This window comes from Vanellus vanellus, assembly GCF_965231255.1.
Source record: "Vanellus vanellus genome assembly, chromosome: 3".
Taxonomy (NCBI): Eukaryota; Metazoa; Chordata; class Aves; order Charadriiformes; family Charadriidae; genus Vanellus; species Vanellus vanellus.
In genome coordinates, this window is record NC_138907.1 from 22,093,153 (window position 1) to 22,110,529 (window position 17,377).

The 17,377-nt window shown below is 36.9% G+C and overlaps 1 protein-coding gene across 1 annotated transcript in view; it reads right to left on the reverse strand.

Moving 5' to 3' along the window:
- The window catches only part of DISP1 (dispatched RND transporter family member 1), a gene marked incomplete at its 3' end in the record, with an annotated part of 89,361 nt that overhangs the window by 16,461 nt on the left and 55,523 nt on the right, over positions 1-17,377 (reverse strand). Inside the window, exons 2-4 of the mRNA XM_082481550.1 lie at positions 16,115-16,651; positions 6,185-6,250; positions 425-454 (exon numbers count right to left, since the gene is read on the reverse strand). Coding sequence (XP_082337676.1) covers positions 425-454; positions 6,185-6,250; positions 16,115-16,620 — 602 coding nt within the window. The 5' untranslated portion in view covers positions 16,621-16,651. The remainder of the gene's footprint in view (positions 1-424; positions 455-6,184; positions 6,251-16,114; positions 16,652-17,377) is intronic.

A 17,377-nucleotide genomic window follows, 5' to 3' on the forward strand; every position in this document is an offset into this window, starting at 1 on the left:
AAGAAGCTATTTACAGAAAGACTACTTATGGGAAGCACAAGAGTTTGGCCCTCGTCTGTGGTCTAGCCCCTTCCTGGTCCCCCAGGATTCACTGATGTATGATTAGGGATGTTAAAGAGCTTGTCCCAGGCTCCTGATTTCAGTGTTTGCTTAGGGACCCATCGTAGATCAATTCTTCTAAAAGTTGTTTGAACTTGCTGATGATATTTGCCTTCACAATCTCCTATGGCAGTTTCAGAAATTCGCTACCCACTGCATTAAGATTACTTTTCTTTTTTAAAAAATCTGTTTTAATTTGATTACCAATTATTTTCCTCTAACATTCCTTACTCTTGCATTCCATGGGGAATAACAGTTTTGTCATCACCTTATCTACGGCCTTTATGATTCTGTAAACCTCACATGTGTCAGTATTAGACCTTACCTTTTTGGTAACTTGAAAGGTCTGGCTGGCCTGCAAGGAAGAAAAAGAGAGTAATTGAAAATATATGAATTATACATGCACTTGCCAATTTGTTTAATTCTTCCCATACATGGATAAGCAGCTAAATTATAAAAATCAGATATCTTAGAAGATGAATTATTTCAAAAGACACACAATCATATCCAATTGAGGCTTTGCAAACAAGTAATTCAGAGAATAATTACAGCCACAGACAGCTGGGTTTTCAAAAGTGAAATCTTATGCAGCTGATTTTTGGGATTACTATTTAAGAGTCTTGCAGTTTTCAACAAGAGACCAAATAAACTAACACGATAAAAATTCAGTACCATTGAAAATCATGACAAAGTTTGCATATGATGGAAACAGACAACCAAAACACCATGTTCTGACATTGCAATTCACGAACCTTCTTAATTGTCCTTTGTAATTCAGATACAAAAAAATTTTTGGACATAAATTCTGTCTTGTCATAATGCAGGAAATAGAATAACAAAAGGTACCTATATAAAATAACTTATCTATGCAAGTTTTTTTTATTTGTTAAAAATCTAATACAAACAACGTTACCTTGATTACTTGATTACTTTGATTAGGACATCACAAACCCCAATGCACACTATTCATATCTGCCACTGTTCAGGGAGCACTTCATTTTGTTAGCTATTGGATCAGTAAGTTTCACATAAATTTCACTTTTAAAAAAAAATTCCCATAATGAGTCTGTAAGTCCTTTCAAGAATTTCCTGTCTATGACTGCAACATACTATCACTCTAATGATGGAACCATACTATGGCTTCAGTTAAGTTATGGACTTGTTTTACGATCAAGAACATATTTAATATTGCTTCTTTGAAAAGGTATCAAAACCAACAACTTATGAACCAGCTGACTGCATAAAATAGATCACTTAATATTTCTACACTGAGGTCTCCAAAAGAGTAAAGATTTGCATACTTTCACACCATCAGATTCATAGAATCATCTACATTGGAAGGGACCTTTAAGATCATCGATTAACAGCTCCAACTTTGGACTCCTCAGAGATTTTCACAAAAGTTTAAAGCTTACTGTTATCCATTTCCTAGGCAGGGAGGATGGAAGAACTAATTAAACTAGCAATGCTAAACACTGATGCTAAAGCCCTCTTATACTCTTCATCTTCATTCATGATGTCTCTCAAGCAACATAGCACATAATCTAACTATGATAGAACATTCCATCAAGAAATATAAAGCTAATATATTTATTTACTCAAGAAATATAAACCCATATTAATTTAACTGTTGCAATAAATAAGAATTGTATAAAAGCAAATTTCTATTGGCAGTAATTCACTGCTGTGAACAGAACTTACAGAACTTACTAAAATTGAATCTGAAGTTAGTAGTAACAGGACTCTGTATGAAGAGAAATGCTTAAACAGACAAGCCCTTTCATGGACTAATTCAGCACCGATACCGAGCGCAAACTGAACGCATGCCTCCATGCCTGTATGACAAAGGGGACAAAGCTAGAGTCAGGTAACAGATGTTTTGTAATTGCAGCATTCACTCTTGGGTTTACAGATTACAGAGAAATACATCCGCACGTATTTCATGTTAATATAGTGATTCAAACATGTATTTCTAGCTTTCATTTGTACAGATTTACATTTCCATATACGTTCAGTCATTTGTGAAAGCAAGTCCCATTTTCATCTGCCATTATGGACCTCACCATGAGCAACAACACCATACAACTATGGTACAACCAACAGCCACCCAAGGACAACAACTAGTACAGGCTGTTGTAATTCAGGTTTATACTGATTATATAAAGGTTTATATGACAATTCAGGTTTATGTTGGCACACAAAATTGCCTTCCATATCCTCAGATGATCATTACTGTGATTTCCACGACTCTATAAAGGGTTAGCTGGTTCATCCAGAGTGCCATGTCCACATCACTACGCAATCCCCCAAATACAAGGGTTTGCTTGGACAGTGAGGTACAGAACTGCCACATAATCATCTGAGGTCTTCAAAAAGCTGCTGAAACAAACATTTATTGGGAAGGACCAAGGTGTAATTGGTATTGTTCTGGGGATGATGAAGGTACCTTCTCAATGTATCTTCTAGTATGTTCACCCTTTCCACAGCTCTCCCAGCCTCTTCTGCTGCAAAACTTTAGTAAAAGTGCACATTTTAAATCTCTCGTTTCAAACTTCACCCCGTCTTTCATTCAGGTCTCTGTAGCCATATGTCAAAACAGATTTCCTTAACAGAATGTAAAATTTTAGACAGAACTTTCAAAAACTAACTGAGGCTAGTTTGGTTTACACAAAAGAGGTAAAAATACCAACATGACCCTTCCTCATCCTCCCCCTTTCCCATCAAAACCAAACTACATTTCCCTCTGTTTCCTCCACCTGCAAAATATATTCAGTGCTGAACAAACGATGATGATTAAGTTCTTCAAAGTTAGGGAAGGTTAAAGGTCACACCTGCTATCAAACTGTTTTGTTTCGAAAAGCATGCATTAAAAAAACCTGTGTACACTCGGGTGAATTCCAGCAGTGTAACCAATCCCTTGCAGCTGTTGTGATGACTCTATTATATCAGTCAATAGGAAAAGTTATCCCTGAAAACTATGCCCAAAAAATTCTTTAGTTATGCTTAAAATACAGAAATGCATGGCAAAACCAGATCTGTCCCACTTAATTACACGACTGTGTCTAATTTTTGAAGTATTATACTTCCAGTTAGCCCATTTAAGTAATGCCACTAACGCCCCCCAAAAAAAAAGTCTAGACGGAAAAAAAAAAAAAGAAATCCTCATCAGTTTTCATGAGAAAGAAATTGTGAATTCCATAATTGTGCTGGGACAAAAGCCAAGCTGATCTGCGTATTAAATTACCTCTGTACTGACTTCTCACAAGTTTGATAGTGGAAAGTGACAATCACAGTTGTTTGTGACGGAACTAGCTCAACCAAGTTATTACAGAAATTACATTCACTGATTAAAATCTAATACATACTATGCACCAAGGGGGTAAAAGGGAAGGGAGAAGAAAGAGACAGGCTCTATTCTACCACCAGTTACTGCAAGTCTCAGCCCTCATTCAACAGATGCTTTGCTTCATCCTGTCCTTACCTAATGGCAAGTTTAGACCGAGCACCATACAATTAGGAACTACATAAAGAAAGGATAACTAGATCGGTTAAAAACCCTCGACATTTCTTAATGTGAAACGTATTTGGTGGACCAGCATCTTTCTGTGCAACATGGTGAAAAGGAGGAACGGTGCTTTTAAAAAGCATTGCTATAATATCCAAAAGTTTACTGTAGGATATAATGAGTATCAGGAGGTTGGACCAGGGCACCAGCTTGGACTACTACAGCTCCAATACTCACCTCTCCAGTCTAAATAAGCACTTAACCTCAGCATTTTTACCAGTATTTTGAACAGTGAGGTAACACATTTGTGTCTTTGTGTGCAGACCGACTTGAATAGGGGCAGTTCACATGTATAAAAAAAATACTATTGTTTCACATATTTTTCAATCTGAGAAAGAAGACGACTAGCGCTCTGTCTTCCTGAAGGGGAACACACCATGCCACTCAGCTACATCCTGCCTTCAGGTTCTCAGTGAAGCCAAAGTTTCCTACCAGTTACAGGACCGACTGAGTTTTCTCATGAAAGTTAATAAATTGACATGGGTATAACAGAGAGGGGAGTTTGGTCCTAATTTCAAGAACCACAATGAAGAGGCAAGCTTTTGGAAATCATAAATATTATTAAATCTCGTACTATAACCTTCATGTCACCTGGACATTACATGGCACAAACAATGTTTCATGAGTTATGAAGTCCCAGCTGAATGGACTAGAAGCACTGCTAAAAGCTAAGCACTAGTCTTTGCAACCACTTTTCCTACTTCATCGCAGGAACTGGTCTTAGATGAAAAAGTATTGACTGCTGATAAATGTCATCGCTCAGCAAATCCAGCTGAGATCCATGCTGGGTGACATTTGAATATGAACAGTGACAGCCAACCATAATTTCAGGGCTCAAACCCAGGTGCAAGCAGAGCATGGAAATGGTCACTGACAGAAACTTGACAGATCAGGAAAAGCCCGATTTTCCAAACAATCATTCAGAGAAAACTAACTGGTCAGATAGCTGGTCTCCTTCATTTTGGCACTGAGCTGCGCAAAATTTTGAAAATAAATGTATAGCTTACAGCTATTTATCACAAAGTAGTAGTTACAGGGCTGTAAATGTTCACAAACAGTACTGTAGATAACACAGCAGCAGAAGCAATCATGACAAGTGCTCCAGTAGAACAGGATCCAGAAGAAATGAAACTTGTGGACATTGAGTAGGTCTGTAATACCTTCAGTTTCTGGCAGTATAGACAAACACCAACTGTTTCACATGATCTTAATTCTACTTTCCTTGTGCAGGTATTCATAAAAGAGATGTATTATTTATCTTGATACAAATAACATCACATCCATAAAAACACATAGCATATTTGTGACATAGTGTGCCCTTTAGGACACAAACTGTACCTTCTTTCTGAAGCACCTTGTATACCGCAGGTGTCTAAACATACTGATAGCAAAAAAACTAATCTGTACAAAGCCAATAGCAGAAAACCTAATTTTGCACTCTTGCCTTTCACTTAAAAAAATTCACTTGAGTAAAAAACGTTAAGTTACAATAAATAGCTCTACTTACTGGAAAAAAGAAAAATCAATATAAAGACTCCCCTGTCCAAGGATTATGAGGTGTTTAACCTCAATGCTTTACTTTGCCAGAGGGAAGCTATTCCCTTTGTTGGTAGATCTGGTTACAAGAAGCGATAAAACATAGCTTTTTGTCATTATTACACTCAAGGATAAGCTAAATCCCTGCAGGATAGAATGAGATATGCATCATATTGTACACCTACCATTAGAACATACAATACAAACTAAATCCCAGTAGAGGAAGAAAATCCTCGTGTTTTCAGAATGTCATTGACCCATGAGAACAATTTGAAATGCTCTAAAATATCAAGCTAGCTTTTGCTGCTCTATCAGGTGTAACACCTACGTGCTTTATCATTTTAACAATCACTACAACCACTCAGACAACAAATCCAACAGATTAAGTTGCCAAAAAATTTTTTACAAGCCTCCCAATTTAATTTTTCACTATGAAGTGTAGAGTTTTCCTTGATTCTAATCATGAACTCTCTAGATGTTTTTTAAATACATAGTGTTTATTGTATTTGTCTGCACTTAGCTTTATTTATTTACATCTATAAAGGAAGGATGTTGTAAAGATGACAAGAGAATTCACTTCACTGATAAGTTGCTTTTGTTTTTTTAAGGTTTTATTGAAAGCAAGAAAAACGCCAAGAATTTTCTTGTTCTCTCCCATATAAGACGTGAAAGAACAATGCAAAAAAAGGATTTTATATTTTTCTCTCTAGATTATCAGCGTGAGATGATCTGAAACTAACTGCTATTTCATCCCATTAAAAAGTGTGAAATCTCAATGTTGCAGCTTTGCTTAACCTTACATTTATGAATTATTTCTGCTAAGACTATTCTTATGCATAAAATTAAGCAACCATTACTTTGTAGTAGAGAGACCAAAAATCAGTATGCTATTTGGCAGCTGTATGATAGATGTCAATTCACATTTTTGTAGCTGAGATACCAAGCTTTATGAAGGTTCTTGTCTGTTCTTGTATTCTTACCTACCTCTTCAGTTCCAACTGAGGATCTGCTCTATGTTCACAGCAAGTATGAGCAAATAACATTGTCTTTCTGCAAGGAAAGCAATTGTAAGGAGGTGTTAACAATCGTAAAATCATTGTCCAAGTGATTCTTGCTCTAGCTGATTTAAATTTAGCAAAACAGTGTATGCTTTACTGACCTACAGTATGCACACTGAGTAAAACTAGATTCCTTGAATATCAGTGGCAAACCCTATTTACTTAACTAAGCCAAGGTTTTGCTCATTTGCTTTCTGCTATGAAATCAATATTAAACTTTTTCAAAGTAGGTGAATAAAGTAACAGGTAGTTTCAACTTCTCCCCATCACAAACTTCCAGCTCACGCCAACATACAACAGGAACATACGTTTCCATCAAGTCAAAAGAGATGGGGAAAGGTCAATACAACCATATTGACATCTTATGCATACATGTTTTCATTTGGAAGCTATTTTCTTAAGTTTAGTATCCCAATATGATTCATTATATGCTAAAATTAAAACTTTTATAAGTTCATAGCATGCAGACAGCTTGAAATTGAAATGCTCCCATAAACATCTCCAAGGTTTGGGGTTTGTCCCCCACCTTTTCCTCACTGCTCCATATGGATGGTATACATGCAGGAACACAGGATTTACTTAGAAAGTTTTCAGTTTAAGGTTCCTTAGAACCTCATTTTTGCAATACCGACTTCTATTGCCTTCCCTCTTTCATCTTCAACAACTGACTAAATACTATCAACTTCTAGGAAAGCTGGCTCTTTTCCTGGTCCACTTGTCTTCAACAGGAAGTAAACCATCTTCTCTGTAGGAAAATCTGACAGTGTACAAAGGAGCCAAGTATTATATACCCTACAAATATTTTTCTTGTATTCTTCTTTCCCCAAGCTTTTCTCCAAAGAGTGTAGTCACTTTTAAACACAGTTCTCAAACCGTCAATAAGAAAATTGTCATCAAACATACCTAAACTGGCTTGTCCCAGCTTTAAATGGCAAAGTTTATACATAATTTAAAGTATATTCTTCTTCAAAAGGTTAAATTGAAGCTGTATAGATATATTCCTTTAACTTCTGAAACACTAAGGGCAGGACCACATACAGTACTGCTTGGCAAGTTAAACAAAAGTTCTGAACTATTCAAGACAATAAAAAAGGCTTAGTAAAATACCACCATGAATCATTACTTGAAAACAAGCCAACAGCTAATTTGGAGCAGACTAATATTATTTCAAGATCCTTCACAAGTCTAAAACCATTAGCCTTTTTTCTTTTCTCGGTAATTACAGTGAAATTAATAGAGATGTTCTGGGATTTAAACGATGACTAAAGTAGTTTTGAGCATTTTTACTGGCAAAAAGTTTCTTCCTTAGAAATATTTTATTTCAAAGCTGGTTTTATTACACTTCCCAGTTGAATGGAGCAAGGCAAGGTCATGGTCACATCTTGTATTTCTCTGACAGACAGGAAATTAACATGACCCAAGAAATCACAACACGCACACAAGAAAAACTCCATCCCATGATACCAAAGAGAATGAAAGATATGTACAAGAGCACCTATTTTTATCAAGGTATTTCTCCACAAAGGCTGAAATCCATGTTCTTATAGGCATTAATGATTGACATTAAGCATATGTAAGTTTGACTCTGGAGTAGGGAGACTTCAGACTGTTTTGTATCACGCTTCAACTGCTACACGTTTCAGTCTTCCTTCCTGTGCAGATGTAAGAATTTGTGAATGTAAATCACCAGGGGGTTCATTTTTGCTCTCAGAAAGCCTCCTTTGACCAGAGAGCTGTTTTGAACATAGACTACAAGCCCTTACAGTTTCTCCAAATTATAAGACTGACTATGGGGACAAATGCTAGTTTTTCTCTTTCTACATGTTTAATCTCTTGCAGCGAATGAAAATACTTTAGCAATTTTGTTCTAAATTTAGCAAAGTGTTTCACTTTGAACATACATTGGAACAGCAGCTCAACACTGCAATGTCTGTGAATTTAGTCACTTAGAATGTAATAATTTGAATGATATAAAACAAGTGTGTATTCAACACAATTAAAAGATTTAAAAGGATTTACCAAGTAATTAAACAAAGGCGGCTCTTTAGCTTATGCTGACATACATGAAAAACTGTACATATATAATGTGACACCACCTTCTGTACCTCCTGAGATTAAATTTGCTTTGTTTGCTCAGGAAGAAGCAAGAAAAAAAGGGAATGTTTACTGAACATTTAAAGGTTTCCAGTATTCTAGCTAAGACCCCCAAAAAAGCACTGCAAGATTAAACAGACCATAAAACAGATTTAATATAATCAAAACTGTTCCATAAAAAGTTAGCAAAAATTCATCCACTTGACTGAATAAACTAAACATCCTACAAATTGGACATGTAACGCAAGAATTTTGCGGAAAGGTATCCCATTAACATCACAGAAAATACTGGAAAAGTGGGAGAAGTGATGCGTGTAAGCTTTTCTAGCCCAGTACATTAGTCTATGTATGATTTTATTAAAAACCCTCCACACCCCGATTTCCAAATAGAGGCGCCAGGCTTTCTGAAATCTGACCAGTACTTAGGATTTCTACCTGTAAATCCCCTTACCTGTACTGATCTGTTAGTGGTACCATCTCATTTCTATTTTCCACTAATAGTCAAGGTTTCAAGATATTTCTTTATTCAGTAGATAATCTGGGCAGAAATCTCACAGCAATCTTAGTGTAGCAAAAGTAATGCCAAATTGCTCAGGTGCCCAGTGTATTTCCTTCTTGTGTTGTGTTTGGGTTTTTTTTTGTTTTGTTTTACTGTTCAAGCACCACTGACTACTTAAAAGCATGCACATTAATTATTACTCACTAGGAGATGAAAACGACACTGCAATATCATCAGTGAGCAAGGACAAGTGATTTTGGAAGAAGCTAGAGAGACAGACAGCTATGGCAACTTACAAAGAGCTTTCCCAAGTCAATGTTCCTCATTCTGCACTTTCCCCCCATCATAAGGAAAACTGGAAACTTTTAAGAAGCAGGAATACACAAATCTTTCAAATCCCATCTCTCTCCCATCTGGTCACTGGCCACATTTAGACTTTTGATCTTTGCTGTTTAGTGTCATCTTGTTTCACACTTGAACCTTATCACAACTTACCATTAAATGAAAAGGGCATGAAAACAACTACACACTGTCAAAGCATTCCAACAAACTGCTGTCATTTTGGCTGTTCTGCCATGTGTTTTTTTTTTTTCCTAAATACGTGTATGTAAACGCTCAGTTTTGAAAGTAATCTCAAAAAACACACCAATTAGTTCTTTCCAAGAATGAACACAGCTGATGCTGGTTTTCCAGTCAATTTAGTACAAAAGAAAGGACCCATGTTTTTTACCAATTCCCTCACATTATCAGCTTTATGTCTTCTGAACACTGCAGTTCAAAGGCCCAGCACATTGCAAGTTAAGTACTAGCTCTTCTGTTGTTCAATGAAAGGTGAGGGATACAGGGCACGGGAAATTCATCTTCAAGCACACACAGAACCTGGAGGTTGTAAATGGCAGAGGCGAAAGGTCAAAATACGGCCAGGCTGGTACTCAGCTGCACTCAGACCAGAGCAGGAACCTTCCAAGTCTCTCTTTCCTATTGCAAAAATGCTTACTTCAAACCAATCTGAAGTCCAGACAAATAATAATGCTTAACTAGTACAATTAAAAGCCTGCAAAAATCCCTTAGACTGACTAATGAACAAGATGTTTTTTTTTTTAAGTGCATTTAATATTTTTCTAGGTGTGTTATTTTTAATTTGATCAGACACTGAATTAAAAATGCCATTTTATTTGTATTCCGGTCTCTGCATGTCAGCCCTTTGCTTTCAGCTCTGTGCAAGACTAATAGAAAGTGCAGCATGTTGTTTGCATAGCCAACAATGCACAATAATCATCATGGGAAAAGTAAATAAATTAATAAAACCAAAATATAACTCTTAAGGTATCACACTCGGGGACAATGTAAGACTAAAATCAAAAAAGAGTAAAGTGAGCAAAAATGAGAGAGCACAGCTCAAATTATTGGCTGCCATGAAAAATTATTTCAGAGAAAGAAAACGAACCTGTTTATCTGTTTAATTGCAGGGAGAGCTCTTCTTCCACACGTGCACAACAGAATCCCACATTTGGACTCAGATTTAGAAGGATGCATGAGACTGTTACACATTCCCTTTCCTTTCTTTAACTACATTAAAACCCCCAAGTATGCCACTGGGCTGTTAATGCTGCGACATGAAAGGGAGTATCTAAGTTTGTGGTTCCCATGTGCCTCCAGTCTTCTCATTCTGGGAAACCACTGGACAAAAAATTCCTATTTTAGCATGGAATAAATGACTTAAATGAGAACAGAGTCCGAATTTGTATTGTTGCCATAAAAATTACTAACACACAGGAACTCCTGATCTACAGCATGCATCAAGATATTTGCAACATCTTGAACACCGAATGAAACGATGGTAACGAATTTTGCCTTCTAGTTGCTAAAGGTTGATAAAGAGTTCAGAAACAACTTTCAAAAATCTGACTTAAAGGATATTTTTTAGAAGATATCTATTTTTAACCTTCCAAGGGAACGGGACTAAGTGTCTTTTATTAATCTGTAACACAGTACACACATATGTATTTTGTACAAAAGACATTAGTACACATTTCATGTAAAAAGTGAGAACAAAAGTATCTTTTAGTGCAGCTAATACAGCAGAAGCTAACAATTTTCAAAATGGAAAATATTTAGATAGGTGGAAAATACTTTGTTTAAAAAAAAAAGTCCATTTAGGAGTTCTTGAGAACAGTTAATGTTGCTGAAATGAGAATATTTGAAAATATTGTATACACATGTATACATATAATCAGCTCTGCAAGCCACGCAGAATGTACTAGATAACAATTATCCTTTTCCTGGAATCAAGTAGGGAGCTGTTTCATAACAAAGTCCTGTTATTAAGATTGGTATTTGGCAAACATTCCCTTGCTTTTTGAAAAAACAAGAGCTTTTTATTTCTTTCTGGTTCTAATCTTTATGCCAAGTAACTAGAAGGTAAATACAAAATGGGTAAGAGGCAGCTATAATGTTCTATCCTCGCTTCACAGCTTTTCATTTTTATAGATCTCCTTTTTAAAGTATTAATTAAAGTGTAAGTATTCAAGTATGTCTGCAATAGTGTTTAAACTGTGTGGCACAGAACTCTGAGATACAGCAGAACTCAGAATCCCAGAGCCTTCACATAAATCTGCAATGCCAAAACAGTTCAAAAGGAGGCTTAAATCTAATGGAAAGGAAGATGTACAGTAAGTCTGATGATATTAACGCTTTACCTGTTTCCTGACTCTGAAGTACTATGGGGTTTGCCTTGCTGAGAATATAAATTGGTTCAGCAAGCGAAAACTTTGAATCCAGCAATTCAAACTAAGATTTGGGAGCTAAAACCTCCAAACTAGGCTGGTGGAGCATCAGGAACAATTTACAAATATACCAGTCTTAAATGTTAGCCAAACTAATGATTCTGTGAGGCTTTAAACTGTCTTGTCTTCTAGCTTGAGATGCCTACATGTTCATGAAGAGATCATCCCACGTGTCCTTTTATTCTGTCTTTTTTACCAGAGAGAATTCAGACGCTTTTCAAACAGTTCTTTACGCATGTGGTTTAACAGTATAGTCTTGAAATGTAAATAATGGTAGATGATACAGAGCAGGTCTATGCCCACTGCAGAGTACTTGTCTGAATTTATTGGTTCAATATTGCAGAAGTGCAAGCACTACACGCACTGGTGGTTTGCAGCAGTTTCCTTATCAGAAGTACCTTCGATCGGTTCTTTTGGTGCTCCCTGACCTTTTCTCCCCTATCTTTTTGTCTGCAAATCAGTTCTCTAAACTGTATCACCAAAGACAGATTCCAAAAGAGTTGGCATCAAGATTAGCAAGGATACAGGTAACTTTTAACTGGTGTTTCCCATTAAAAAGTTCATACATGAAGTTGGAGAGAAGCAATTCAGTTTGGTACCAGAGACAACAGCCATGCACAGCACTGTTACCCCACACTTTCCACAACCCTGAGACTACTTACTGAATGATCTTTGCATATTCTTCCTCTTTTGCTCCTATTTACATGCATACTTTCCTATATAAACAATAGATTTTGAAAAATGCCAGGAATGATTTTAAGAGTTTTCTGGTTTTACATTTCTTTACTGTAGTCTTTAGTTCTGCTCAAATATGAAACCCTTCATAATTTATTTTATCCTCCTTTCATCTCACTAAACATGCTGCTGGGCTGCACAGTTTTACTCGTCCCCAGTGACTCCTAACTCGGTGCTTCCAGTTGTCAAGCATCAGTCTTCGTGCTTCTTCCACTTCTTCAGATTAACAGCCTTACTTGGCTCTTCTTCCCCTTTTCTATCGTCTGCTCACTGAAGGTTGCTGATGATTACAGAAGCAGATGGCAGAAAAGGAGGGGCAATAACTACCCGCCCTCCAGTGGCTCTAAGCCCCACAGGTTTCTTGAGACACAGAAGTGCATTCAGACAAAAAGGGTTACTTCAACATGAGTCCTCCAAAGGGGCAGGGTGGGAAAAAAAAATAAAAAAATCTTCCAATAGTACCTGAAAAGAAGAACTAATCATACCATGCTCCAAACAGGTAAGTTTAGAAACCGTTTGTCAGAAAGCAAATCAAGTGCCTGGACAACTGCATTCTCATAGAGACACAGCTGGAATTTCCCAGGGAGTGTTTGTGTGGTCAAGGTATTATGCTCACTAAAAAGAGATATGAACGTGCTCGAATGAACTACTTCTTAAATATATGCACAAAATAACACACAAAAAAAACCTTTGCTCAAGATCTTCCAACCTCAGAAAATATCTAAAAATCATCAGAATCATTATGACCAACAGTTGACCTGCTTTACCTAGTTTTACAATAGAATTTTTTGCCACAATCACATTGTAAACCACCAAGCACTAAAAATATTTTCTTTCATGCTACAAGTCTTTTTCACCAATCTAAAAAAGTTACCAGTTGCCCAGATGTTCAAGTTGTGGTGTATAGATGACATTTCCATGTAATTTAGTATAAACTTCAAAGGTAGAGTACACTACAAAATTCCAGATCCAGCCAGCTTTAAGAGGATAGGACAAATGTGGCATTTTTTCAATCTGTCTTCTTTATACACTCCAATCCACAATGATATACCAGAGCCACATTCCTTTAATATTAGGTCACTGACAAATGTTAAGCCTTGGGCTTCAAAACCTGACAAAACCTGTCGGGCTGAAACAATTGGTTACCTGCCCAGAGCTGTAAGCGTTAGTGATAGAGTTTGCAAGAGAGTTCCCCCCCTCCCATCTAATCATGTTTCCCCCCCGCCTTAAGCTTAAAACTATAGCAATATTTGAATGCAATTCTTAAAAATGCAAAGTACCAAAATAAAAGCTAGTTTGGCTACACATGAATTTAACTACGTATTGTACGAAAACCTGGATTTTAAATAACCCTGTTAAAACATGCACATTATTATATAGCTGGATGAGTCCCAATTAGCTTTGTAAGAAAAATATCTGGAGAAGAAGCTGTTGTGCAGATTACAGGCTCAAAATACAATAAAATTAGGGTGTGGAACAGAGATCATGTAAAAATATCACAGACCTAAGTGTTACTCTTCTGTGTACAGAAAGTTATCTGAGCATGTAAAAAATGTGAATTCACATTTATCAGCTATTCGCTTTAGCACTGCAGAGTAACTATCAATGAGACAGTTTGCTTCTTCCTGAGCATGTACCTACCCAGCTGCAAGGTTACATCCAGTTGATCCCTATTTCTACCATTGGTAGACTATAACATTTACACATATCTTATAGAATATTCAGCGAGAAAAGAAGTCTTTGGTTCCATGCTAATAACACAAGCGATACCTTCGGACGTATGCATTGCCCGTTAATGCAGCCACAGCCAGTTTAAGGAGTTAAAATGCATACAAGAAGTCCAGCTTCCCCAACATGGCATGGGACTCAAGTCCTATTTACCATAGTTTGGAGCTAAAAGAACAGGTAACAGCAATCAGAAGCTACGTGACCTTTAGAAGATGGACTTATTTAATTTGCTGACCTATGAGGCATATTGCAAGCATCTTTTTTCTGAGAAAATTCAGTTGCCTTAGCTAGAAGCAAGGCCAGAAAGGAAACAGTAACCACTAGATCGGGATACATAGAGTATGCTATTGGATATAGTTGAGTTAATAAGTACAGGTGCTTTACAGGTCAGATTGTATCCTTATTTTGACTGCTAACAGCAAGACAAACATTTACCATAAATATTATTTATAATTTACATACATTTATGTACAAACTTACACCATGGTGAGGAAGTGCAAGATTAAAAAAAAAAAAAAAAAAAAGCATCTTGCCTCAAGATCCAAATCAGAGAAGTTCAAACAAAGTCTTTGTATTTGTGAAGTGCTATGTACCATATCTAGAAGAACTTTTCACTGTCCTTTTTTCTAGACTAAGAACAGAAACACAAATCATGGATCTCATTTGTTCCCTTCCTCAAGACTACAGAACACAGATGAAGTTTAACAGTCCTGCTGCACAGGGAGAAAAACAGTGAAATTAGTGCACCCATTTTGACAATTTGAAAATTGTGACTGATTTTGTAATGGCTCAACATCCTGCATACCTTTGCATACAAAATTACATAAAAGTTTTCATTTTTACTTAACATTTAAACAAGTATGGGGTGGAAAAAAACATGTCTGATCGTAAGCAGTTCCAACAGTTAAGACTTCTTCCATTTGTAAGAGGAATAACTGGCATGGGAGAACTGATTTGCACTTTGCATTATTATCCTTATTTTCATCTGCTTTTACCTTAAGGAAAAAAGCTTTATTCACTTTGACTTTTTCCACATTACATATTTGTCTCAGTCTGCTATTCTCAGAAGTTTAAAATTAGTTCATGCATTTCATCAAGACAAAATCATTGTAACTGACTGAGAAATCCCCGTAGCTCCAAGTTTTTGAGCAAGGATGCAGATGTTGGACAGCAGAGAGAAGGGCAGCTTTTATTACCCCAGTGAAAATTCATCCAGTTTGGCTCAATTGCAACTCAGAAGAAAATACCCTTGCATAAAAGCTTAGGAGTGTCTTACTGCAATGGGGAATTTGATTTTCAGAAATTGCCTCCTGGACTGACTGATTTTGCCCAGGACCAGCAGGCTGTAGAAGATTCTCCTCGTGATCGTTACTTCTTGTAGCTGGGACTACTGTCCCTGGAACTCCAAAGCTAACAGATATAAAGAGGCAAATTCATATGAAGGGGAGGAGAGAAAGGATTAAAACCTGGAACAATCCAAATTTCTCAATCCAAGCACAACTTTAAAGTTTAGCAGATACATACATGGAAAAGACATGGAGGCAACTCACTGAACTAGCTGACCTGACAAAGAAAACTCACTTATGAACCGAACTGGTGAAAGTATTTTTCAATGCATCTTTTTGAGGAAATACAGGGTTTGATTAGACTATGCAAACTTGCCAGTTCTTTCTGTGTTTTCTTAGCTCACTCTCTATTGGTTTGTCTCACACGATATAGATGTACTCTGTTTTCTAAGAGAGTTTAAAAGCTTCCAAAGAATCCCCAAGAAAAAACAGCCTCTTTTCCGCCCTAGAAAGAACTAATTCAGGAATACTCATGTAGCACACCAAAACTAGTTTCCTGACTTGGTTTCTTCTAAAACAAGCAAACAAAAAAAGTTAGTAATGCATCAGAGATTAACTTGTGAAAACATTGGGGAAGAAATTTGGTTCATCTTCCTTTTTGATCTTCTGCTTTTCTATGAAAATGAAACTTTCATACAGAGAACTAACAAATAATGCAATCTGCTTACCTTATCCTGGCTATATGCTGCTGCACAGACTGATGCTGAAAATGGTCAGGCCACTGATGGTGAAGGCAGAAAGATGGGGAGGGCTGAAGACAGCAGGCAGGTTGATATATGGGGGTGTGTTTTTGGCAAATAGATGCTGAATATTCAGTATGTGGCTGCATGCAGCAGGAAGTCATAGAAGATGGTGCTGAGCTGCCAACCACTGTATGACATTCTTGCTGGTTATTATGGCTACTTAAAGAATGATGGTATGGACAAGGGTGGCAGCATTGCGACAACATCTGCTGAGTTCTTTGGTTGTCTAGAGGCAGAAAGGATGGTTTGATTGTACCATTAAGTTGCAGGCAGCCATTTGGACTCGCTTTTGTTCTTGGTGTTTCCTTGGATGGAAGTTGTTGGATGGCGACATCTCCATCATTAGCTGCAACAATACCTGGGCCAGTAGCATTTGACAAGATGCTGCCATTGCTCAGGACCACAGAGTCACTGACGTTGCTCATAGCCATGCTCCAAGTTCTCAATGGATATGTGATGTTCCTGAAGAAACAAAGCAAAGTTTACAGAGCTGCAGTGCCTTCAGATGCTCAGAAATAACTTTAGATTAAAATAAGTAAAGCTCCTCTCTCATTTTCATGTTTCACAACACAGTGAAATAGAAAGGAGTCAGTCACACACACCAACAGAAAGGTTTTGAAGGACTTTCATCTGTTCAAGAAAAAGTTAAGAGTGAAGCTCAGTGATTAAACCAAAATATAAATAGAATGAATAGACATTTGACATTCTGGCTCACAACTAACAAGTAATGGTTGATATACATGGGAACAAGATCATTTTGCACAAGACTAAGAAACAGCCATTATTTACGAAAACAGATTTTGGTACAAACTGCATAACCATCCACACCTTGCACTGCAATTTGCCTGTATGCTTTGAAAGCCAGCAGGAGACAGGACCACGCTGTAAAGATTGTTTACTAATCATGAATGTGCTAGTTCCAGTAGCTTCCCTTCCTATCTCCAATTTCTACTGAAAATTAGGCTTATTTGCATTTTTGAATAAATGATTTTAAAATGCCTAATTTAAATAAATCAAGCCACTTCAGCAGACATTTGTCAAAATGTCTGGATGGTAGACTAGGTCTTTAGCAGAAGCTCAAAATGAACTGTTACAAATACTAAAAAGATAGAATATAGCCACGTGTTTTTCCCAAGCTTAAAAAAAATAATCCCAGGATTCAATTACTGTTGATTGAGAAGCTCATGG